Source organism: Colletotrichum scovillei (genome assembly GCF_011075155.1).
Source record: "Colletotrichum scovillei strain TJNH1 chromosome Unknown Contig00002, whole genome shotgun sequence".
Lineage (NCBI taxonomy): Eukaryota > Fungi > Ascomycota > Sordariomycetes > Glomerellales > Glomerellaceae > Colletotrichum > Colletotrichum scovillei.
In genome coordinates, this window is record NW_023336260.1 from 3,860,472 (window position 1) to 3,885,407 (window position 24,936).

Consider the following 24,936-nt stretch of genomic DNA (forward strand, 5'->3'; position numbering starts at 1 on the left):
GAGGGTTCATCGTCCGACCTCCAAGATTGGAACTCCACCTGGCCGCCCACCCTGGATTACTTTGGTTTCGATTAGCAGGTTGGCATTGCAACAAGCCTGGTATTACCATCGCCAATTTGCTTCTCCACATTGGGCGACTGCGTCTGGTAGTCTAGAGTTGATCATGGACATTCATCGACTTTGCTACGTATTGTCCCCTTGAATGATCTTCCTCTGGCCCTGCGCAGGCCACCTGTGGCCCACGCCCATACTCGCAGTCCATCTCCCCTGGTTCCTCTCGACATACACAGGACTGTGCCTAGCTACGAATACCTTCCACGCCCCCGCACGTTTGGCCTGCCCAGTCACGGAGACGGGAGATGACACACGCTTCCGTATAAGTCTGTACGCTGTCAGTTTCTGTACGCTGTCTGCGGACACATTCTCTTTGTTCCTGTCCTCGACGAACAACGATCTACCCTTCCCCCGACCCTGGTCGACCTTTCTTCCTGTTACCTCCAGCCGCCATCTGCACATACAAGTCGACCAGTGACGGGCCAGTCACCACCACCCTCTTGGACCTCACCCCTGGCTATCTCTCTACCTACGATCACCCATCGTCCGTGCGCTTCTCTCAAGGACCAGAGCGACCAATAACCAGAGATGAAGCAAGGAACAAGCAAAAGGTCGCTTGATCGATCGTCCGTCCGCTACCGTCCTGCTCCCCGAAAGTCTATCTCTATCCACGCACCACCCCCAAACGGGGTCCCACGCGGGCAGATTTTCTCGGAAACCACCCCCCCTTGTTCGCTGCCCACAGCTCCACTTTCATTGGTGAGGTGACCAGGGTGTCGGAGCCGAGGAGGGGTGTGTGAGGTGTGAGAGAGAAGTACTCCGTAAACTAGGTGTGAATTGTGGGCGGCCGCCTCATGCTGGCCTTGGAGGGCTTTGCTCTCTATGTTCTTGAGACTCCCAAGGCTCCAAGCTCCCTTGGGATATCTTTTCCCTTTTTTTCTTTCCTTTCCGATGAACTGGTAAATTAAACATCCCCAATTGAGATGAGATGGCACGAAAGGAGGGGAATGAGGGATGGAGGGTGGGAAGGAATTGGGGAGGGGAGTGAGAAAGAGAGAGAGTTTCGCTTGACGTCCGGCTTTGGAATCTTTGGATGCAACAGCGAAATGCCCGACAGACTGGAGACTCAAGCAGAGAGGAGGATCCCCTTGGCTCGATTATGAGCGCATGCATGCATCATCACCACTCATCGTCATAAGGGTTTTTATGACCATATTGGGAAAGAAGATGGTTTTTTATTGCACTTCTTCTGGAAAAGGATAATCATAATACTCATAATTCAGATCATAAAGCTAACACTACATTAATTTTCTTGTCCCTTCTAAATATCAAGACACTGTTCCACCTTGAAGAACTCATACTGACTCACCAAGCTATTCCGCTTGTGAAACCCTATCTCGAGGTAAAATGCAAAACTGGCATAAAGACTAACAAGCAAACTAGTTCCGAACCGCAAGACTTGGAAACCAAAAAAAAACTGCAAAAAGGGAAACAAAACTACTTAGGTATTGACGAAACATTGGGGGTATTTTGCAGCAGCGGCTGCACGCGCTTCTATGATCATAATGATGATATCGATGACGATGTTGACTCGGTGGATGTTGATGTTGATGTTTCTTTTCGTCGACGAGTTGCCTGGCCCAAGGGTAAAGATGATGGTAATCGTTGTCGTGAGATGTTGGTTGAAATTCTTTTTTGCATCGATGCCGCCTCGGTTCGTGAATGCAAAGTGAGGTTAACTTTCAAGAAAAGAAGAAGTGCAAAAAAAAAAAAAAAAAAAGCATGTAAAACATCAACTTGGTCGTTTCCCGGATATCCTTGTTGTTCCCTGGTTCCGTATACCCTCATATCGTGTTGCTGTGTGCGCTATCCCATCCTGTCCTGTCCTGTGCCGTAATGAAAGCGAAAAAGGTGGAACCCCGACCAGTCGAGAACTCAAGAGAGAGGAAAAAAGAAAAGAGACAAGCGGGAGTTGTAAGTTGGGTAGGCAGCACACTCGCCACTCTCTTCTCTTCCCTCCCTCTCCTCTCTCGCGTTCTGCTTCCTCTCGTCTCGTCGCATTGCCCCTTCTCTCTCACGCTCGCACCCTGATCCTGACCGTTTGGTTCAGTATTGCTTTTCCCTCGCCCTCTCAACTTGCGTTCGCGGCTACTACTTCCAACAGAGAGGGAAGCTAGCCTACAACACGCAAGACGCTCCGCGCCGCCGCACAATCCACTGTCTGTCAGTCACCACACACACATACACCTGGCAGGACACCGAAAAGACAGTGAGAGGGAAGAAAAAGAAAGACTGGTCGCAGTGAAGAGCACCAACGAGTCTCGAACCCTGCAGGTGTCAAAGACGGGCACTGTACCCTTCAAATCCGAGCAGGGTGAGGGGGGCGTGGGCGCATGGAATTTCGGTGTGGGAGGGGTGCCTGCTTGTGTCTGTGTGTATGTGTGTGCTGCCAGGTGTGGTGGGTGTGGTAGGTGTTGGGAGGAGAGAAAGACAGCGTCGAGAGAGAATCGTTCTCCACCGCCCACGCCTCAAGCACCCATGTCTCCTGCCCCCCATCTCATCGTCGAGCGGATTGCAAGACACAGATCCCCGTCCCCTGGGTTGGCCCTTTTCTCTGCCCTGCCCCCGATGTGCGTCGTCGACCCTCATCCGAACATGTCCCCGGAGCGCCAGATCTTGGCGGGAACAAGAGACGTAGGAGAGAACAGGGGTGGGGGGACAGAGAAAGAGAGAGAGAGAGAGAGAGTAGCGACCGGGGCCGGGGCCCCCGAGAACAGCTAGCTAAGATAGCCGGACCGCTCTCGTGATGTCCCGTCCAACCAGACGGAATACTCCGCCGCGAGACCTTGTAGCTGGTTTCCCGTCTGACAGAACAGGCGAAAGTAGTCGTAAGAGATGGAGATAGGCGTAAGTAGACCAAATCGAGAGTGTGAGAAGAGGCGCAAGAGGCTTTGATGGGGTAATGAAACAACTGGAAGCTCTATTCCTCTTGGGAACTGATCTTCATGTCTTTTTGTGGTTTTTTTTTGTTTTGTTGTTGCCCTCTTCTGACCCTTGACATCCAGAGGCGGAGACTTTTTGACTTCCCGCGACCGTCCAACCCGCCGTACAATAATACATCATCGCCCTAAAAGGCGGAAAAGCGGGAAAGAAAGCCACCCACCCATGACCAACCCAACTCGCTCTACGCTTCTGGTAGAGGGAAGGGGGGAAACAATCGTTACCCCCGGTAAACGCCGTTGTGAAAAAAAAAAAAAACAGATAGAGGGAAGAAAAGAGTTACAGACCGCCCCAGAGACGAAGCACACACACACCACAAGAGCCACACCAGACCAGCCGCACCAACCCGTCCCCAATCATGAGATGTGATGTGCCAACAGTGCTCACAACTGGGCGTTGGAGCCCCATCCGTAGATGGCACCGTCAGTGGGTGTCGAAGGGCTGTACACTCCAGAGACATCAGCCATGGCATAGCCCTGGAACTGGTAGGGCTGGGCCGCGGTCATGAAGGGGCCCGGAGCGCTGGTGGGAGTCGTGATGTTGCCGCCGCCGGGCGTGCTGCCAACGATGACGGTTCCCGTGGGAGAAATGGGGCTGAGGTTGAGAGGACCGCCGCGAGCTTGCATCTCTCGCTGCTGCTGTTGTTGGAAGCACTGCTCGTTGGCCACCTGACTCCGTCTCATCATCTCCTCGTGAATCTGCATGTGTGGAGGAAGCTGCTGCTGATGGTGGTGGTGCTGGTGGTGGTGCTGCGAGGCCATGACGGGGCTCATGGACCCGGTCTGGGATCGCTGGCGCCTTGCGTTGCGGGAGTTTGTCGTGGCACGGCCTCCCCGGCGTCCAGACATGGCGCGGCCGGGCATGGATCGGTTGGGATAGTCGGGGTTCGGGTAGTGCGTGATGGTGGAAGAACGGGGAGGGCTGTTGCGTCTTCCCATGCCCATGGGACCGCCGCCGAGTGCGTTGGCGTTGGCGGCGGCGGCGTTGCAGGCACGGCGACCGAGGAGGCTGCGAGAGGTGCCGCCACGGTTGCCATCGCGGAAGTGCGTGGTCGGCAGAATGTCATCAAGGTACTTGGGGTTGAGGTACCACTCAGACACGCGCTTCTCGTTAGACGTGTGGCCGTCTGGTTGCGTGAAAATCTCCTTCTCTCTTCTCTGGAACGCCTAGATGAGAGTCGTCGTGTTAGCGAACAGGATCATTATGCTCAGGTAGGGGACAAAGAGAGGCTCGTCGGTTAGGCTTATGCAAGATGCAAATGCTTCACTAGCAAGGGGGGTGGAATCCAAGCATAACATGCATGGGGCCTTCTTGGGCAGGATCATGATCCTACTGGAGTGACGTGGGGCGAGCGAACAGGCAAAGACACTTACGTCGTTCATGCTGAGGTTGTGGCGGATGCTGTTCTGCCACCCATTCTTCTCGGTCCTCTGAGGCTTGTTGGTGTTGTCTCTGAACCACTTGTAGAGCTCCTGCAGAGTCATGGAGTGGTCTGGTGCGTTCTTGAGGGCTCTGTGGATGAGTTTGGCGTAAGGCGGACCCTCGCCGTTGTTGTTGGCAGCATCTGGCTGGGGGTTGGCCTTGGTAGAAGGACTCTGGCCACCGAGATCCGGGATGACATCGGGCAAGTCGCCAACGTGGAATGAGGTCGGAGAGCCGCCGTAGGGTGACCCAGGAGCGTCGGTACCCGGCGAAGATGCGTAGTGAACCCTATCGCTCTCCAGAGTTCGCTGCAAGGGCTCGGGATCGAAATGGCGCTGCTCAAAGCCGTGGGGGTAGTCGCTGTTACTGTAGTGAAGGGAGACGTTCAGATCTGTTCCGCGCAGAGTCTCTGGCGACATTGTCAAGTGGTCGTTGGCAAGCCCAAAGGCTGGATCCTGAGAACGAATGGGCAACTCGTACTGAGAGGCTTGCACTGGTGGGGGAGTCTGGGTTGACGAGGGCCAGCTTCTCGGTGAGAGAGAGGCTGGGTTGTATGCCGACTGAACGGCCTGGCCGCGGTATGAGTAGTTGTCAAATTCATCTGTAGACATGGACTGTGGCGAGGACCAGGTAGTCTGATTCATGACTGGCGACGGATATTGATGTTGGCTGATGGCAGTGAGCTGTGTGTAGTATGGTTGAGGATCTTGGACGGTGAAAGGTCGTTGCTGAAGTTGTTGTTGTTGTGGTTGCTGTTCGGGGGCCATGGTGTTGTATGTTTCCACCATGTCTGTCTTGACGGCCAAGGCGGTTGAAGACTGTGTGTTGTTGCTCTGTTGTTGATGGGTCAGGGTAGCGCGCATGTTGTGTTGAGGTGAGTTCTTTGCCGTCATGATGCGGTGAACAGTGTGACTGCGTGGAGGAGGAGGATGGGAATCAGGTAACGCTCTCTGAAACAAGGTGGGAAGAAGTTTGCGCGGAAAGGGGTTTCAAAACGAGGGAGAGATCAAGATGTCACAGACACCACTTGAAGATGATCTTGTAAGGATGAAGGAAGGGTGGGGGAGAGGAGGAGTCGAAGTTTAACAATGGTCGAGGTGAGACAACAGGTTAATGATGTTGAGCTTGATATCGAATAAAAGACCGTCTCAGGAAGGCGTCTCGAGAAAGTGAGAGGAGACACGAGAGGTTATTAATGAGGCGACTTCAACGATGTTGGTTCAAGACCGAAAAAGCACACATGGCTATTGAAGGTGCCTCCAGCAAGGGGTTGACCCCGTTGTGATTTAACAAGAGAGACAGAGAGAGAGAGAGAGAGGCCTGTCCTATCTTCCAGATGTTCCCATGTTGGTAGTAGAGCGTTGTGAAGGTAGTGCAAGGAACAGACAGACGTATGTCGCCCAATTTGGTCTTCTTGAGTACGTACAAGAAGATACGTACAGGATCTGGGATGAGCCAGCCAGAGAGGCGCAGGACCGGGGTAAGGTTGCAAAGAAGGGGGGGTGTGTGGACTGTCGATAGAACTGACATGGGTTGCAGGGGGTGTCAGCGTAACATTGGCCATGTGGATATCGGGAGAGAGAAAGAGAGGAAGAGAGTGAGTGGGAATGAGAGAGAGAGGGCAACATTTGCCAGCTCATTGCTTGGCTCTTGTTTTAGCGTTGTCTTCCCGCAGCCGCGGCGGCGCCATGTGTGCGTGTGTGCGTGTGCGTGTGTGTCTGCGTGTGCGTGTAGGTATGTATGTGTGTGTATGTCTGTCTGCTTGTTGTGTATATGCTTGTGTGCGTATATGCGTCTGTCTGAAGCTCTTCTGTATGCGCGATTGCTGGTCTGCGCGCCCTCCAGTCTCCTTTACTCTCTCTCTGCCGCCTGCGTTTCCCTCTCTGTCTTTGCCTATGTGCGTGTGTCAACTAGATGGAGGTCCCCATCCACGTCTGCGGCAACCTCTCTACTGCATGCACAGATCCGTTGCAGCCTCTATTCTCCAAAACCGGACGCAAACGGAAACAGATGGAGGCTTGGATGTGGCTTCTGTCATCAGCTCCGTCCAGGGCAAGTGCAAGAGCAAGAGTTGACCGGGATCATGGAATTTCTATTCTGAAATGCTGATTGAAGGAATGTCGGAAATGGCGTCCCCTTCTGCATCCTCATGAAGGGACCAGGTTACTAACTCTGAACTGACGGATGCCCTGTTGCCAAAGAAAAGGTGTGAGGAGTAGAAGACGGCTGGGGCTGGACTGGGCGGTACGGGGAGCCTCCAAGGGCGTTTCTTTCTTCGGATTACCTTTCTCTCCTCCTCCCTCGTCTCCATGTGGTCTCTACCCCGAAGGTAGAGCAAAAGCCGTTGGAACTAACAGCGCCACCGACCTGGTGCCCATTCGTTAAGAGCCGTCGACCCATGATCCAGGTCGTCTGCGTGCAACCATGGTTTGATAGCAGGAGCGGAACTCTGCCCCAGTGACCGCACGGGACGGCCATGGCGGCCATGACAGTCCAGGTCCATCGCCCCATACGGGACGGCGGATGGAGAGAGGGGGGAGTGTGGGAGGTCAACGGCAGGATACTGGCATGGTACACGCTCTAAGCCTGAGGCTACCTCGACACCAGGCGAGGTCGCGAGAGAGAGAGGAGGCGCGAGAGGATGAGAGATTGTTGCACACATCCACAACCAGGCCCGTGTGGGCAGCAGGTCGTGGCGGGGCATATTGTACCAGGTACAGCTCGACAAGAGATGTACAGACCGTGTACGCCTGTCATTCTCATGGTTGGAGCGAGGCCCGCCAGCCAGCTTTGACAACCAACCAGTCAATCGTCGAGCTGAGAAGAGGCATCTGGGGCAGAACAACAGCTCTTCGGAGACCAGCAGCGAGTACACCGGACGCGTGCATCGACTTTGGCGAGAAGACCAATCACACGCTGCCCTCTCCACGAGCGCTGCCTCAAAGTCCTGGCGTGTACCAGTGTGTAGGAGAGTTGCAAGGCAGGCGGAAGATTGGTCTCTTGATGCCAGCCCGCGGGCACGTAGATCATTTTCGAATTCTAGAAAGTCTATGGTGCTCCCTAACACTCCATGTTGTCGACACGGATTTAGAACAGGGAAATCATGTAGTCAAGGTGGAGATTCAATCCCGCCTATGCCGAAATGTGGCCGCTTGCTCAAGAGAGGTGTTTCGGGTTTCTTTGCCTCTCTACATCTGTGCATCACGGGGAAGACCGATCGTTCCAGGTCAGTAGTACCCAGGGACTCTGCTGCTCGTCATAGTACCCCGTCTTCCCACCGACAACGCCCAACGTCCAAGTCGGTGAAGGGGGTTGGATCGCCAGCCCAGAGATGAGAGGGTAGGCGTGGCAGGGTGGTGGGTGGATTCGTCTGCGGTGGCGTGGAGATCAGCAAGTAGCTGCAGCCATTGTACTCGGACTCTGGTCAGGATAGCTTCATACAAGTCTGCTTAGAATCATGTCAGTCGTCCGGGGCCGGCAGCACTTAGCGTCGTGGGGGCCAGGCATCTATTTCAAGTAAAGGTACAGCAACAGTCCGAAAAGGGTTGCCCTGGCGCCCCGTCCGGTGCCTTGATGCCTTGGTGCCCTGGTACCAACTACCAACAGTTGCACGAGAAGATGGAAAAGGAGGTAATTGATTAGTTGCAGACGAGAGCTATGGTCGCCTGTGTGATTGTGCGTCATCCTCTTGTCTTCCCAGGAGGTCGGCCCGCGGCCAGCGGCGGTCTGTTGCGGTCGTCGGCGGGTGTATGATCCGAACGGTGGAGGAGAAGAAAAAAGAGGAGAGAAATGTACGTGGTACCAGCGAAAGTGAGAGCGGCCGGCGAGCGAGCGAGCGGGAGAAGAAGATGAGGCGGACGGGATCTGAAGATGGAAAGCAGATACAGATCTGTCCTGACTTCTGGCCAGGCCAAAAACAAAACAACCTCCCGACACCAAACGTTGTCCCGATGTATCCGCCCACCCGGTTGATTCTGTCACATCGTGACATCGTAGATGCATCGTGACAATACGAGCGAGCCTCCTTTCCAACCCCAGCCCGATTCTGGGGACAATTACTTCCGGTAGTAGATCTGCGGAGAGGGGGGCATCATGTCAGTATGGTTGCAATCAGAGAAAATCAAACGTGGGAGTGGGACTTGTTCCTTACCTTTTTGAATTGAAAGTGCAGTTGCAGGATACCCTGCAGGGAGTATAAGATTAGCTCAACGCCATGACAAGGGTGGCTGGTGACAAGAGATATGACAGAAAAACAGGAGAATATGTCCAGAGGCGCGCGTGTAGGCGGTTGGGCAAGGGGAGGGGGGGGGGGAGGAATGGCGGAGTCGGTGGTCTGGCGGAAAGCAAAGGCTGTCTTCCCCTCGTCTCCTCGTGGACCGCCTGTCTCGGCATTGGAGAAAGGTCTCATGGAGGGTCGGTTCCTTCGACATGACGGCAGATTGGGGAAACGAGGAAAAGAGAGAAGGGTAAGGGGCACAGTTGTGCGGGCGTTGCTCTTTGCAGTTCTCCCCCCCCCTTGAGTGATTCTTGTGCTCTCCGTGCATATGCACCGCGTCGACTCCGCCACGAGCACTATGAGAAGGGAGACAGAGAGAGAGAGAAACAAGACAAGATGCAGATGAAAAAGGGCCACGTGAAGACGGTGTAGAAAACGCCACAAAACATACCTTATCGAAGGAACTTTTGAAGCCGCGATCCTTCTTCGCACTGTAATCCCACTCGCGGTCCACGATTCTGAAGGCAATGTCTTCGTATGGTGGACCTGCGATGAATCGGATGAGGCATGTATCTTCCTCCCCTGCTGCGGCAAAAGACTCCCCCCTTTTCCTGCCGTGTTCTCGAATGATTTTGAACGTGGGCGCCTTGGTCTTGTCGATGAGTTCGGGATAGAAGATGTTGAACTTGTAGCCCTGGACAACCTTTGGGGGCGGGTTGTCGTGGTCGTAATGTGTCTGGTTGTACTTGTTCCATTCGTAGCCCATCTGAACGCGGTTGAAGTATCTCGGTTTTCGTGGCCGATGCTTATCAGCCCATTGAGGTTTCGAGCCACTTGCAACGGTCTCTTCTGCCGTGAATATCTCCTCGTCCTCACCAATGCCACGCGCGACCTCGCGGTCGTATAGAGCCTTGGTAGCTTGGGAAAAGTCTTCGTTGCCCGTCTGAGCGAATCGAGCTGTTCCCGGGGGCGCGCTTGAAACAGGCACCGTCTTTGTTTCTGTCCTGCTTGGTTCAGATGACAGGTTCCTGACTGCTGCAGGGCCCGAAATAGAATCGGCATGGTTGGCTTGGTGGTGGTGGCCCAGTGCCTTTGCCTTTTCCGGATCCTGCAGCTTCAGCAGTGCGGCTTTGCTGTCGTTGATTGCTTCGGACACCTTTCTCAGCTTGGCCTTAGCCTTCCACACCAGCAGACTGCGGAGAAGCTGCTCCCAATAGTCGACATCGATATCGTCGTTGGAGCGGAGCTTTGCCTTGATCTGTGATTCAAGTGCCTCGAGCTGCTCGTACGTCTTGGGGCGCAGGATCTTGTCGACATCTTCGGATACTGTGCTCACGACCCGAGCGTCTGGACCTTGTGGTTTCAGCTTCTGCCGCCTGTCGGCACAGATGGTTTGCAACGACTTCCAGTAGTCGCGGTTGCGGTCGTTTTGCTCGAGGGTGTGGTAGGACGTGATGTCAGAATCCAGGTCTCGTAGCTGTGATTCGTCGAGCCCCTGTAGGACCTCTTCGGGAGAGGCCACATTGAGGTGTAAGTCGGCATCGTCGTCGTCGAAGACGTCCCGGTCGTCGTCGATGAAGCGCAGATTGAAGGCCAGAAGATCAATAGGCTTAGCTCGGCCTTCCCGAACTCGAATATCAGCCTTCTTCTTGGCTTGTTTCAGAACAAACTTGTCCTCATCGGCGACAAACTGTCTAGACTGCTCATCCTGCGTCATATAGCTCGAATTGTTGTTCTGACGTGGCCGCGAAGAAGGGGGAGGGTTCGAGGGTTTGGTGATGCGATTATTCGGGTCGCGTCGTGGAGAGGCTATGTCTCTGTCTCTTTCGCGATCTCTGCGGCTGGGTGATCTGCGCCCTGAGAGCATGGCTCTGCGGCCCGGGTCCATGTTTGCTGTCGTTGAGGGATTGGGGGATCGGCGACAACGGTTCTGGTGTCAGGTAGAGAGCTGTCTTTGTCGTGAAGGTCGTTAGTTGGGGTGATCTCGTCGTCGCGAGCTGAGCTGAGCTGCCTTGCGACAACAGGAAAGAAGGCCCAGGGCTTATCGGGGAACTTGCCTTACGGGGGCCAGCTCTTATCGCCATGTGACGTGCGGTTGATGCACGGGTCCGGCTGATCTCCGGGCACTGTCTCCCGTCTTGCCCGCCCCATTGGGTACCGAGCACACACCGAGATCTACCGAGAGTGCTCATACTCACCGAGCGTTGGTCCAGATTGTTCACCTTGAGCCGCACGGATAGCTGCCGAAAGCCAATCAGATTCGATCCTTACTCTCTCCGCCCCGCCATAGATTCTTGCGCCAATCGGGCGGGGCAACGGGGCCCCCCGCTAAACCAGGGCATTGGGAGCTGGGATGGCACGCTAGAGCTGATGCACGTCCAGATCTCCCGATTTCAGGAACATGATGACGCACAAGACATCGCGCCGATCGTGGACCTTTTCATTCTCCAGCTTGATCCCATCCATTTCCCCTTCCCACAGGCTGAGGAGCTTGATGGGAAGGTCAGACGAAAATTAGAACTATGCAATAATCAATCAAACAGTTCAGCTTCAGTCTTTCGACTGGAAACATCACAATATCCGTTACCTCATGCTCGCCTGTCGCGTCTTGCTCCCCAGCAACGCCCTTCCATCTCTAGCTACTTCTTACACTCGTGTTGCGATTGCTGCTACTGCTAGTTTCCCCTTTGCCTCGCGCTTTAACTCGACTTCCGCCTCGAGCTTTTCTCGACCCTGCAACTCCCGCCTCCTCTGCAGTACTCAAGAATCGAACTCGATCAACCTCATAGCAGTGAATCCTCGTCCCCATCCTCGTTACTTTACCACGATGCCGCCCAAGCAGAAGCGCAAGGCGGCGCCGGCGGCGGAATCCAGCGACTCTGGGAGAAAGAGAACCAAGACGGAGCAGAATGGCGGAGATCCCCTGCGCAAGCCGCACCCGTTCCACGAAGACGCTGAGAAGCATGGAATCGTCCTCCGCAAGTTCTACCCACACGAGATGAGCAACGACCGAGCACGCGCCTACAACGAGAACGAGCTTCCCAGACCAATTGAGGAGCTCACCTCCGCGCTGGAGCAGACTTCCAAAACGAGAAAGGCAGTCAAGACAAAGAACGCCGTCGTCCATTGGTTCAAGATGGATCTCCGGACAACGGACAACAGATCGCTGTCTCTAGCGAGCGCAAAGGCCAAGGAAGCGGGCGTTCCACTGATCGCCATGTTCATTGTCAGCCCCCAGGACTATGAAGCGCATCTCACGGCCCCCATCCGCGTCGACTTTATGCTCAGGACCCTGCATGTTCTGAGGGAGGATCTCGCCAAACTTGACATCCCGCTTTATGTCGAGACCGTTGAAAAGCGCAAAAAGATTCCCGAACGGATCGCTGAGCTCATGGATCAATGGGAGGCCAGCCACTTGTTTGCCAATATGGAGTACGAGGTGGACGAGCTTCGCCGGGAGGGGAAGATGGTCCGCATGTTTGCCGACAAGGGCCTCTCGTACGAGGTCCTGCACGATACGTGCGTCGTCCCTCCCGGACTTTTGACCAGCGGGGCAGGCAAACAGTACGCCGTTTATTCACCCTGGTTCCGGGCCTGGGTCCGGCACGTCCACGAGAACTTGGACCTTCTCGAGCTATACGATCCGCCCGCGAAGAACCCATCCAGCGCAAGGGAGAAGTACGGCAAGCTGTTTGAAACGGAGATTCCGGAGGAGATTGTGGACCGGAAGCTCGACGACGACCAGAAGAAGCGCTACCGTGCCTTCTTCCCGGCTGGCGAACATGAGGCACGAAGCCGTCTGGAGAAGTTCTGCGAGGAAAAGGTCGGCCAGTATCACAACAAACGCAACATTCCTCACGACGCCGGGACCTCCACCTTGTCAGTGCATCTTGCCAGTGGGACCATCAGTTCGAGAACATGCGTGCGGTACGCTCGGGACCGCAACAAGACCAAGAAGCTGGATGCGGGCAACGAGGGGATACGGGTATGGATCAGCGAGGTGGCATGGCGAGACTTCTACAAGCACGTCTTGGTAAATTGGCCATATGTCTGGTATGTCGGACAACGTTCCCCTTCCGTCCATAATTTGGTAAGCCTTGATCACTAACAAGTCCTAACTAGCATGAACAAGCCTTTCAAGCCCGAGTACGCAAACATCGAATGGTCCTACGATATGGACGACTTCAAAGCCTGGAAAGAGGGCAGGACCGGATTCCCCATTGTCGACGCGGCGATGCGCCAGATGGCCCATATGGGCTGGATGCATAACCGATGTCGCATGATCGTCGCCTGCTTCCTCGCAAAGGATCTCCTCATCGACTGGCGCATGGGGGAGCGAGTGTTTATGGAGACCCTCATTGATGGCGATTTCGCCTCAAACAATGGCGGCTGGGGTTTCTCTGCCAGCGTCGGCGTAGATCCCCAGCCCTACTTTCGCATTTTCAACCCACTCCTCCAGAGCGAGAAGTTTGATGCTGACGGAGACTATATCCGCAAGTGGGTGCCTGAGTTGAAGGGCATTAAGGGCAAGGCGATCCACGCTCCGTACGACCGCGGTGCGGGCGCCCAGGCGAAGAAAGCAGGCTATCCCGAGCCCATGGTTGAACACAAGGGATGTCGTGAACGAGCCCTATCGGCGTACAAGGCTGGATTGGGCAGAACGGACTTGTGAGCATTCCTTCTTGGGCCTGCGGTCGAGCAATTGGTCTGTGTAAGATAGTGTTGCAAGTCTTGTTGGAGTTGGTCTCGACGTCGAGCAAGGTCATGTTACCCCTGAGCGGATAGAAACAATACCATGGTAGTGTCTTTCGTGATCAAATACCTCACCTCGAGCATACCAAGCCAAACCAATGTGAATCTCTGGGTGAAGACAAGTCTATCTGACACCTTTGCTCGAGAACTTTATCATTCGTTCGATTGTTGTTGATGTAACATGCGTTCTTATCCATTAGCCTCTCGAAGCCAGCATTTACAGTCAAGTTTTTGGGACGCGGGCGCGGTCGATTGGGCGCTGACTATCTCGAGAAGTGCTGGCCAGCAGCAGTAATCATCTGCTTATATTAAAATACTTTCTTTTCACCACACCAATCATCCAAATGAATCCTCACATCTTCACATTAAGCATTTGCTTGGTTTATCCATCTTTCGTAACGTTCATGAATCCTCTCGCCTTTGAGACGTCAATCGAGGCCTGAAATGATGTTCGGACAAGAAGGTCCTTGGGTCGCACAGATCTACGACAGTCTCGGCAGTCATGTTCCGTCACCTGCATCTGGCATTGGCTACAGCCGTTGGTGAAGTAGCTGCCGGCGTCAACGCCAAGATGTCAAGCCGTGAACTCTCCGAACGCTCAACTTGCGGATTACCCAAGTCAACGCAAGACTCGCGACCACATAGCGTATGTTGACGACTTTCAATTCAGTTCGAATACACTCAGAATTACTGTTGCGAAACCGAATGTATGTATGTGGATGAACCAATTTCGCGAAGGCACTGGGACGCAGCGACGAGCCGTGGCGGGAGCATCCAACGGCGGGACCCGGGCCTTCTTACCCCTTACGCCTATTCTCAACTTCATTTCAGTCCAATTCATCACTGGTGGGATCGTGAATAACGATTCATCACATTTCGCGGTACCGAAAAATGCTCGAGTCGTAGTCATGTGCTGTAAAGTGCGTTCCGATGGCCCGATGCAACCTCGGAGGCAGCTACTCCGGCTCGACCGCCCTCCAAAGACTGTGACTTTTCCGACATCGCAGGTCCCGTTCTTCCACTCTTGGAAATGAAATACACTCTCATTGGTCCCACGTAGTCGCATTTCTTCGAGGTCACCTGCCCCTTCTCCGGATTGTGTGATTCCAGTGAGCCGGTCCGACGTTGTTGTCGTCCTCACTACGTGTGTACGGTACCTGCGGCTCTAGGAATGCCGGCCCCCAAGGGGAAACAGACTAGGGCCCCCTGTCTATATCATTCTCTTCACGGAGTCGTAAGCCGTTGATATAAGGCAAAACCGTAAAAGGCGACATTAAGATACCCCATGTGCGAACGGTAGCGAGTCGGGCGGGACATGCGACCCCACGGGGGCTCACAACTTTGACGGCGAAAGAGGGAAGGTGCCACGGAGTAGAGGGTTCCATGAGCCGACGAAAGCAAGAGCATGGGCTAAAGGAAGCTTGGGAGGGGATATGCTCCTCGAAAACCTGGCTTATAAGAAGACGGCCAAGGATATGTGCCGAGACATACCTGACATTTTCTTCTTCATCCAGATACCCAAGAGACGCAAAGAGTCTACTCAACTCTCACTCACCATGAAGTATCTTGTATCTTTCGGGGCCCTCATCGGCGCCGTCGCTGCACAGGCGCCATTGTACGGACAATGTGGTGGCCAGGGATGGACTGGAGCGACGACATGTGTCAGCGGCTCAGTATGCACTGCTACGAACCAATGGTACAGCCAGTGTCTCCCCGGAACGGCCGCGCCTTCGGTTACGACGACTCTTGTCACGAAGACAACTTCCACAGCAAAGTCCACCGCCACGGCGACCTCTCCTCCTGCCGACTCTCTCGGCTGGAAGTGGTTCGGTGTCAATGAGGCTGGTGGTGAATTCGGAGAGAAGACGCTGCCTGGCACATGGGGCACCGAGTTCATCTTCCCCGATCCGTCTACCATTACTGTGAGATTCTGAGAAATACACGTGAGAAGTGGCACATGATTCTAATGGCTAGCTAGACTCTTCGAGGCCAAGGATACAACACATTCCGCGTCCAGTTCAAGATGGAGCGCATGACTCCCAACTCTCTGACGGCAGGCTTCAACACCGCATATCTGGCAAACCTCACAACCGTTGTCAATCATATCACCTCAAGCGGAGGCTGGGCTGTGTTAGACCCCCACAACTACGGACGATTCTACGACAACATTATCACTGATACTGGTGCTTTCCAAACGTGGTGGAAGAACTTTGCCACCCAGTTCAAGAACAACGATCACGTTATCTTCGATACCAACAACGAGTATAACACCATGGACCAGACGCTTGTGCTCAACCTGAACCAGGCCGCAATCAACGGTATCCGTGCGGCAGGAGCAACCCAGTACATTTTCGTCGAAGGGAACCAGTGGTCCGGTGCCTGGTCGTGGGTCACTGTGAATGATAACATGAAGGCCCTCACCGACCCTCTGAACAAGATCGTCTACGAAATGCACCAGTACCTCGACTCAGACAGCTCTGGCACGTCAACAGCGTGTGTATCAACTACTATCGGCGTCGAAAGAGTCACTGCTGCCACGAATTGGCTGCGTCAGAACGGCAAGATCGGTATCTTGGGCGAGTTCGCGGGCGGAGCCAACTCCCAGTGCCAGACCGCCATCAAGGGCATGCTCGACTACCTCAAGGCCAATTCTGACGTCTGGAAGGGAGGTCTCTGGTGGGCTGCCGGCCCATGGTGGGGTGATTATATCTACAGTTTCGAGCCTCCCTCCGGCACAGGTTACACGTACTACAACTCCTTGTTGAAGGGGTATGTTGCGTGAGGCGGTTGGAGATGCGGCACAGCCTTGCGTGTTATGTAACTCAGAGAAGGCGCTTTGAGAACGTCTTGTATGGCTGGAAGGTCATGCCTATACCTGGAATTCGCTGTACATATTCATTTCGTACATATTATTCGATTCTCACCCATACACGACAAGCGTCAACTTGAAGCTTGATTATCAGCCACGAGGAGTGCCCTCATAAAGAAGAGATTCAAAAGATATGAGTTGTGATGTTGAAGACTTCGATGCGGTATGCTTATACCATCACCGCCAGCAGCATCGGGCCTCTGGCTAAGGAGCCGGTCATTCGGCCCCACCCATACCGGGAAAAGGGGGTCGGCTCCGGACCAACCCGGCATGGACCTTTCATAATGATTTCCTGCATTACGTGTACCTCCATCAGTATTGAGACACGACGCAATTTGATGTCGTGTTTCAATCAGATTGTCGAGACTTCCATCTGATCGTTCAGACTTTCATCTCAATACCAAGACTCCAATCTCATCGTCGAGATCAAACACATCAGAATAGACAGGAAGTAATGCGCTGCCTTGTCAACTCGCGGTCCCTTCACCAGACAGAGGCAATTAGATACAAAACTGATTTGCCTCTCAACGCATCCTGAGGGGCTGCTCCTAGTATCATTTTGACTATCATCGCTACCTTACATGCAATCTTTATCTCAATCTCTATCTTGATCTCTACATGTATTATTGCCACCATCTCTACCATCACTTGTGTTCGCTTTTCCTCTGAGTGTAATCCCGATATCATATGCTTAAAATGCCACAGTAGACGTTAATAGTGAGGTTATTGGCAATGATGAAGGGAGAGGTCTGTTGTGTATCAGCCTGTGGGTGTCTTGTGAGGAGAACGAATACTTGGAGACTCCAGACCCCAAGCAAGCCTTTTCGATTTTCCAACGACAGTCCTCAGACAAATATCTTCGTAGACGCTCGGTCTCAACCCAGCCCATCTATGGCGTCCCGCCAAATGCCCGTGGACATGGTCGGCACGGTATTCAGGCACCCCTAACGTGACTAGCGCGCCACGTTCGCGCCACGCTGAAAGACACGGAGGGCTCATATCCAATGGGCAACAGCGCAATGAAGCCTCCTTGTGTCGAGATTATCTATTGGGAGAGTTTGATATCCCTGGACTTGAACACAAGCGTTCTTACTTTCCGCTTCAAGCTGTAGCTTCCATTATCGTAAGCCAGCCCTGCGACAAAATTAGACATGGCGTTCGACTCGGGATAGGCATGAAATTCGTGCACACATGAATCAAATCCAGGAATTCTTGATAAATTCGCGATGCTCTGCATAGATAATTGACATGGAAATCTCTAGAAACATCCGATTCTTCGGTAGCATTCACGTTGAAGGCTCGCTCACACTCCCGTCGTCAACCATGGCGCCCACATGCATCTACGCTGACCACCCTTATTCTCTAATACCCACGCCAACGTACCAAAACTCGACCAGTGAAAAAAATGTTACCGAGGTTTGTCTTCTGGAGTGAAGCACGAGAACTGGACTGGTAGCTAACTCAATCAGCCCGACATGTTCACTCGCATCGCCTCTGAGATGGCGCTCGTCCACAACATGATAATACGGGGCCTCAACTCAATTTACCTCCAGGCACCACACGTCAAGGCATCTGAGTCGAAATCTTTTCTGCAGTACATCCTAGCCTGGTATAGTCTGCTGCACGTCCACCACTCCGGCGAGGAAGAGAAGTTCTTCCCGACTATCGACGAGCTGTCAGGCCAGAAGGGGCTAATGGATGGCAACATCGCGCAACACAAGGAGTTTCATAATTCTTTGGCAAGCTTCAAGCAATACGTCGATACTTGTATTTCCAGGAAGGATGAGCTGGACAGTGCAAAGCTTGTGACGTTGATCGATGGCTTCGGCGATGTGATGACGAAGCATCTTCGTGATGAGATCCCGAGTATACTGGAGCTCAGAGTATTTGGTGCGGATAAGATGGCTTCGTTGGAGAAGACTTTTGAGGAGGAAGGAGAGAAAAGCATGGTAAGTTTTGTCTACTCAAAAGAGCATTCCATGGAATTTAGCTGACGTTTACATCTCCGACTCGTAGAAAGCTCTCGGCTTGATCAAAGGCTTGCCATTTTGCTTATCGAATCACGACATTGCTTTTGAAGGCGGTCAATGGGCTGATTGGCCTCCTGCACCACCAGTCGTCAAACTCGTCTGCAGGCACGTCACTTATCGCTTCAAAAAGAAGTGCTGGAAGTTTTCGGCATGTGACAAGATGGGAAATCTCAAGCCACTGTATGCCGTTGCTCGTGAGGATACCAAGATTGGGCCGACGGAGTAGATCACCATTAACCCAGAACATAGTCGTGAAGAGATAATTCTCATCTTCTCTAATCGTAGTCTACATTTACGATTGAAGTCTTCTTAATCGCCGCAAAGATTAATCGGGGACATCCAAAATTCACACTGTTGGGTCACGGGTGGGACTTTTCAATCTCTAGACTCTATCTTTGAGAGAAGAACTTGGTGCTGGTACTTCACCAGGGAATTTCCTGACCGGTAATGACGTTGATGAACTTGCCCGACGTACTTTCGCGGGTTGCGTTATCAATCTATCAATATCTCAGTCAGCCAACTTGAGTCCCAGCGACTTTTAGAGAACCTAGAAGAGATTGGGACAGCTCACCAAGTCTATGGTCTTCGAAGTACTCTCCTCAATCGTATGCGGTGCTTCTTTGAGTCCCACGATGCGCGCACCGATGTTACCCATCTCTGTTTGAACATGTCTACGTCTCAGGTCAGCATATTTTGTCGACATCCTTTAGCCTCAGAAACTACTTACCCAGGATGAATGGCAAGTGCTACCAGCGAAGGGTTGCCCGCATGGATAGCTCTGTTATGAACGACATGTGAGCGACTTAATCTCGGAGCTCGTACACCATCCGACTGTGCATAATCACTTACACAGTGAACCAATCCTGAGCGGCCTTGGACACACCGTAAGCACCGGCATGAAATGCCATGTACTTCTCGCAGTTGGTGATGGAGCCAGCACCACTCGAAACCGAAACCCACTTCGGAGAACTAGACTTGTCAAGAAGCGACTTGAAAGCCTGGAAGAGACGAATGGGTCCCAGAGTATTGACCTGCAGAGTGTACTCTACCGTCTCGATCTCGGCGGTGTCCAGCTTTCTGGGTGGCATCGGGCCCATGCCAGCGTTAGCAATGATGAGGTCTACATGCTTGATTCCAGCTGCTTCGACATCCTTGACCGCTTGGAGAGGATCGGTGGGTGAAATGCTATCGATACTAATGAGGAGGAGCCGGGAGCCCTCTGCCTTGGGAAGTTTGTCCAGGTCTTGGGATGCTTGAGCTTTGGTGTCTCGCACGCTACCGACGACCGTATGATTCGTCCGAGCGAGGTACTTTTCCAGAAGTCCCTTGCCAATACCTAGCGCGCCATTAGACTCGAGACGTGAAGATTTCCAACTGGTTCAAGAGTTGACAAAGAGGACCCACCTTTGTTGACTCCGGTGATGAGCACAACAGTTGGTGTAGACATCTTCTGATACTTTTTGAAATTTCAGAAAGTTCCGAGAGTTCAATTTGAAGCAAAGAGTAATCGGACTGGAAGTTACGAGACAGGAGGCAAGACGGGTGTTTGGTACCTATGTATGCAGTCTATGATCCGATCTTGTGACGATAGAAACTGTTGCAATGCCTTTATAGATTCTTGAACTACTTACAAACTATCCGAAGCCACTGAGACAAGAAAACCCGTCTAGTCTTTTCTTGGCCAGGTGTTGTTCGCTTTCAGAATAAATTGCTGCCTAACGTAAATCGCAGTGAGGGGTTAACTGCATGTGCTGGTTAAAAAATGCGGCGCCAGAAACTTGCTGCCTGTTTATCTGGAAAGACATCCGAGCCAGTCGTAGTAAGAAAACCTGCAAATGATGCGGGCCCAAAAACGGTTCACTTTACTGTTGGCGCATGACCGTGGAGAAAAGCTGCATATGCGGTTGGAACGAGAGTCCGGCTCGCGGCCATGATCTTGGTCTAGTGGCTTAGTGATGTTCAACAATGCGAGCCAATGCTAGAGCTTATATCTCTCGATCAACCAATCGCAATCACTTGATAGAGCTAAAGAAGCCCAATTTCTAAACTTCTGCCTGCCGTGTGTGGAACTTGAGAAGCTTGATTTCACATAGGCAACGATTTTGGTGTATTACTCTCGGGCTGAACCTTTGCGGCATTGATCTCATCATCACATCATCCAATCCCGAGGTGGATGTTGCGGGGGTTTGATAATTGCAAATGATTTGTATCATTTAGTATTTTACATGATAACCATTCGATGGAACCAAGAAGTCGTGCTACCTTATGCAACCTTTCACGACCTCATGTCACTGCGCTTCCAATGCCTTGTAAATGGCCCTGATGTAAGACTTCGCGGCGTTGTTTCCCAACCCCGTCATGGACAGCTTGTTCATCACGTATGCAAAGGTGAGTTTTCTGTCTAGATCCATAAGGACGAATGATCCACCGAGGCCTGCCCAGAAGCAAATTCGTCCGTTGGGCAGGAAATCAGCAACTGCTGTGCCACCTTCACCCGCAATGCCGAAGCCAACACCGAAACGCATAGGCACGCCCATGACAAGATCAATCCCGTTGGATTGTTGCTCGAATATGAGGTCGATGGTGTCTTGTGAGAGAAAACGTTTGCTATCGACGATGCCGCCGAGGCTAATGATCGAGAGGATCCGCGTGAGCGCGTGGGCATTGGCATGCCCGCTCCCGGCGAGGATGTCACCCTGACGCCAGGTAGGGCCGTTAGCGAAGTCCGAGGGAAAGGGCATGGGGTTCATGGTCTTGAACGTGATGGACCCCGGCTGGGGGCCCATGCCAGGACTGAGGGGAGGCATAGGCGCGGAAATAACATCCGTCGTCCGGGGGAGCTCTTTGTCGGAAACGCCAAAGTGGAAGTCTGCGCCCAGTGGCTTCACGATCTCTTCCATAATGAAGTCTCTTAGCGTTGTGCCTGTCGCGCGACGGACGATGGCTGCTAGTAAATGGCCAAAAGTAAAAGAGTGATATCCAGACGCTGTCCCAGGCTCCCACCACGGCGCCTGCGTAGCTAGCTTTGCCGCAGCGGCGTCAAGGTCGGAGATGTCTTCGAAAGAGAGCGGTCCATCGGCGTCCCAGCCAGAGACCCCTGACGTGTGAGAGAGGATGTGGCGGATCTCGATATTTTCTTTGCCATTGGCGGCGAACCCAGGCCAATGCTTGGAGACCTTGTCGTTGATGGAGAGGACTTTGCGGTCAACGAGAATGAGGATGGCGAGACTGAGGACGGTTTTCGTGGAGGAGAAGATAGTAACAAGGGTGTCTTCGGTCCATGGTGTGGTGCGCTCCCTGTCCGTATGACCACCCCACAGGTTTATAACATCGCTGCCATCAATGTTGACAGCAATGGCGGCGCCGACTTCTTCCCCAGAAAAGATATTGTCCTGGAGTTGCTTGCGCACCTCTTGGAATTTAGGGTGACAAGTGCCGTGTGTTTGTATTTGTGTTTGTGTCATGATCACGAAAATGTTGACCAGGAATAAGCACTAGACCTATAGTATGAGTGGTAGGGGTTGAAGCTGATTGAAGGATTGATGATGAAGACTGAGTCTACAAAACTCACTGGGCATGCGGCGATATACTCTCATTATATAGATGATCAATATCCAAACGATGCCCACATTATCGGTGATTATTCACTCCGAGCCATCACGGCTTTAGATGCAGGCTGACAAAGTGTAGGCCTTCGTTCCGCCTCGAGGCGTCTCGCCGTGCGCGTTGTCGCTTTCACAGTGCATCGTCGGCAGCTACCCCCGCCGACTCGCCGGCGGTCGGAGCGGCGCCTAGTCGGTACTTCACCCACCGACTCGCCGGGGTATATCTGAGTCCAGGCAGCACCTGGGCAGTGATGCAGGCCAGCGGCGCTTCTTAGCGCTCTCGTTGCCGTCGTCCCGCTGCTTACTGTCGGCGCAGGCCATCCGGACAACGCTCAACTTCCGAGGTGCCCCGGAATCATCCAAGTCTGGAAGTTTTTTGGCTAGTTTAAGGAGCATCATACGAAGCGGATACAGATAAGCGTCCAGAATTCTCTAGCCAAAGGTGCATGTAAGCTTGCGGCACAATTGACCTAGCACCAGAATAAAAGTATAATTACCGTATCGTGTAATTCCCGTCCCCCTCGACTATTCTTTTCTTTTGTTGAAAGAAACACAAAACAAAAATCCTACTTAGTAATAATAGTAAATAAAGACTCCATGTAAAACTTTCTACTACAATAATGACGCTGTTTTCAGATTATAGGCCTAAAATGCATATTAGAACTGTTCTGTGTCGAATTTATAAGTATTTTGGTGTTCTGTTCGATGATCTCGATCGCACAAAATAGGAGACGTGCGTCTGCGGTCATCTATTCGCTAGTCGGGCATGTAAGGGACGGTGCAACCACATCTGTCTACTTTCGTTGGCCAGTTCTGAAGGCCAACAAACGCCACATTCCTATGGCAGGCTTTCCACCACACATAATTGCTTTTCACGAGTTAATGAATACCTGATGTTCCTTGCTACAAATTAGATTAGAAAACTACCTGTACCCTGCTCAGGATGCATATTCGCATGGGATAGGTCAGGCATATTCTACTTGTCATAATGGCTTCAACTATCCGTGGTCTTACCGCATGTTACGTAACCTTGGTTATATAATCACCGAGGTCCACACTTGCCTATACCCTCTATTTTAGAGCGAGTCTCGTACTTATTTCTTATTTTTAATAAATAACCATTCTCTATATTTAATATTAATACCCCTATTATAATTATATAATAGTTATAAACCTAGCTCTAATTTAAACCCCTATACTTCTATTAAAAAGTTACTTTTTAAGGGCTATAATTTATTATACTCTTTTTATACTTAATTTTAACCCTATTATACTTATAAAACTTATTCTTAAGTAATAATATTTTTAAAAGACTTTTAATATAGTTAGGTATAAACTTAACTATTAATAAAATTAGTTAAAGTAGTACTTCGCTTTACGAGTTAAGGCCGCTCGAAAGATATTTAAAACTTACTAAACTTAAATAATATTAAATCCTTTTAAATCCCTTACTATTTACTAAGTTAATTTTATTTATTAAAGAATATATTAAGATACGAAATATTACTTAAAAATAAGCTTATTAAGTAGCTATAACTAAATATAACTAATAACTCGATTCTTATATTTAATAATAAGTATTAGAGGACGAGGCTAGGGACGAACTAGTAAAATAAAATAGCTTTATAAAATAACTAATTCTTTTACGAAGCCTAAGCTAGTTATAATTAATTAAGTATGCTTTTTAAAAAATATACCTCTTTTATTTAATAAACGGCCTCTAAAACGATCTCTTAGTTATAAAAAGAGAGATTATATAAATTTATAAATCGTTAAATTATTAACTCCATTACTTAAAAATCTTAAAAATATAAAAAAACTAATCGATTTATTTAACTACTCTTTTTATATAATAATTTAGGTTCTTAAATAAAAATACGCTCTAAGTAACTTAAGCTCGCTTATAATTATTTAAAAAGAATTTAACGTAATTATAAATAAAGTAAACTTTAATATTAATCTTATTATTTAAATTAAGGACTTTTATTTTATTTACTATTAAGTAATATAGCTTTAGCTACTTAAAATTTAAGGATTCTTATTTTTAAAACTTTTTTATATAATTATTTAATATTTTATTTTAAATTAGTTTAATTAAGAACTTATTAATATTATAAAAATAGAATAAAGGGGTAAAGTAATACTTAATATAGGCTATTATATTAAAATATTTAATAACTTTTTATATAAAGAGGAGTATATAATAAAAATTATAAATAAAACTTTATAATTTTCGTAATATTAATAAGTCGTTTAAACTAAATAGAATAAAATAAAACCTAACTCGTTTACGGAGTACTTATATAATAAGTCTTATTATTAAAAACTAATTAAGTACGTAAAAATAGAGTTTATTTTTATTAAAAAAAAGTAAGAATATATTTAATTAAATATACCTAAAGTTAGTAAGATAATTACCTATTTAAATATAGATAAATATATTAATTTTTGTACTAACCTTGTTTAAAAAGGTTAGATTTGAGCGAGGGCTCTTAGTAAATTTAATAATAATACTCGAAAGAGAGGTAAAAGACTAAATAGGCCTAATAAATTAATAAAAAAGTAGGATTTTAAAGGGTTTTACTCTTTAAACGTTATAACTATAATTATTAACGTCGCTCTACTCCTAGAATTAGACCTAATAATTAGTAAAAATACTAATCCTATTATTTTCTTAATTCCTTTTTTAGGCTTATATTTACTTTTAAAGTATATAGTTATAAATAACTATAGTACTATCTACTTAGTTAATAACTAGTTACTTTTAGAGCGAGGATTAATTTAATAATATAATAGGATTAAGAATATAAATTCTAAGACGGCGTCTTATTTTATACTAGCTCGGGGGACGAGGATTATTTAAAATACCCTTATAAAAACGAGGGGACTAAGAACTAAAAATCTAACTTTTTAAAATATTAGGTTTATTAAGAACTTCTATATTAATATTATATTAAAAGCCTTATTTTAAAAAATAGGTATATAATA

General features: G+C 50.3%; 7 protein-coding genes across 7 annotated transcripts; 3 read left to right on the plus strand and 4 right to left on the minus strand.

The window, feature by feature from the left end:
* Positions 1–3,437: 3,437 nt before the first annotated feature.
* Positions 3,438–5,369, minus strand: HER10_EVM0000017 (fork head domain-containing protein; the record flags this gene model as incomplete). Its single annotated transcript, XM_035469815.1, has 2 exons — positions 3,438–4,220; positions 4,428–5,369. 2 exons carry the CDS (start codon positions 5,367–5,369, stop codon positions 3,438–3,440), a joined length of 1,725 nt encoding a protein of 574 aa, XP_035336767.1.
* Positions 5,370–6,895: 1,526 nt separating this feature from the next.
* HER10_EVM0000927 (uncharacterized protein) lies at positions 6,896–10,695 on the minus strand. Its single transcript, XM_035470692.1, has 3 exons — positions 9,144–10,695; positions 8,627–8,659; positions 6,896–8,549 (listed from the first exon to the last, which is right to left on the minus strand). Exons 1-3 carry the CDS (start codon positions 10,578–10,580, stop codon positions 8,532–8,534), a joined length of 1,488 nt encoding a protein of 495 aa, XP_035336843.1. The 5' UTR covers positions 10,581–10,695; the 3' UTR covers positions 6,896–8,531.
* Positions 10,696–11,097: 402 nt separating this feature from the next.
* On the plus strand, positions 11,098–13,470 carry HER10_EVM0004726 (DNA photolyase). Its single transcript, XM_035474360.1, has 2 exons — positions 11,098–12,745; positions 12,815–13,470. Exons 1-2 carry the CDS (start codon positions 11,283–11,285, stop codon positions 13,362–13,364), a joined length of 2,013 nt encoding a protein of 670 aa, XP_035337149.1. The 5' UTR covers positions 11,098–11,282; the 3' UTR covers positions 13,365–13,470.
* Positions 13,471–15,000: 1,530 nt separating this feature from the next.
* Positions 15,001–16,226, plus strand: HER10_EVM0010275 (cellulase; the record flags this gene model as incomplete). The annotated part of the gene is made up of 4 exons (XM_035479740.1): positions 15,001–15,059; positions 15,111–15,366; positions 15,423–16,068; positions 16,114–16,226. 4 exons carry the CDS (start codon positions 15,001–15,003, stop codon positions 16,224–16,226), a joined length of 1,074 nt encoding a protein of 357 aa, XP_035337619.1.
* A 1,562-nt stretch (positions 16,227–17,788) lies between these two features.
* On the plus strand, positions 17,789–18,569 carry HER10_EVM0011721 (hemerythrin HHE cation binding domain-containing protein; the record flags this gene model as incomplete). Its single annotated transcript, XM_035481144.1, has 2 exons — positions 17,789–18,262; positions 18,330–18,569. 2 exons carry the CDS (start codon positions 17,789–17,791, stop codon positions 18,567–18,569), a joined length of 714 nt encoding a protein of 237 aa, XP_035337733.1.
* A 321-nt stretch (positions 18,570–18,890) lies between these two features.
* HER10_EVM0000431 (aflatoxin biosynthesis ketoreductase nor-1) lies at positions 18,891–19,896 on the minus strand (the record flags this gene model as incomplete). Its single annotated transcript, XM_035470214.1, has 4 exons — positions 19,748–19,896; positions 19,193–19,679; positions 19,071–19,121; positions 18,891–19,014 (listed from the first exon to the last, which is right to left on the minus strand). The coding sequence occupies exons 1-4, from the start codon at positions 19,788–19,790 to the stop codon at positions 18,891–18,893; spliced, it is 705 nt and encodes a 234-aa protein (XP_035336806.1). The 5' UTR covers positions 19,791–19,896.
* Positions 19,897–20,631: 735 nt separating this feature from the next.
* On the minus strand, positions 20,632–21,807 carry HER10_EVM0004431 (beta-lactamase; the record flags this gene model as incomplete). The annotated part of the gene is made up of 1 exon (XM_035474077.1): positions 20,632–21,807. One exon carries the CDS (start codon positions 21,805–21,807, stop codon positions 20,632–20,634), a length of 1,176 nt encoding a protein of 391 aa, XP_035337125.1.
* Between the last annotated feature and the right edge of the window lie 3,129 nt (positions 21,808–24,936).

Excerpts from the sequence above, each read along its gene's own strand:
- HER10_EVM0000927 (XM_035470692.1), bottom strand. The coding sequence starts at position 10,580 with ATGGACCCGGGCCGCAGAGCCATGCTCTCAGGGCGCAGATCACCCAGC. Across the intron at positions 8,660-9,143 it reads TCAAAAGTTCCTTCGATAAG|GGTATCCTGCAACTGCACTT; the intron begins GTATGTTTTGTG and ends TACTCCCTGCAG.
- HER10_EVM0004726 (XM_035474360.1), top strand. The coding sequence starts at position 11,283 with ATGCTCGCCTGTCGCGTCTTGCTCCCCAGCAACGCCCTTCCATCTCTA. Across the intron at positions 12,746-12,814 it reads GTAAATTGGCCATATGTCTG|CATGAACAAGCCTTTCAAGC; the intron begins GTATGTCGGACA and ends AGTCCTAACTAG.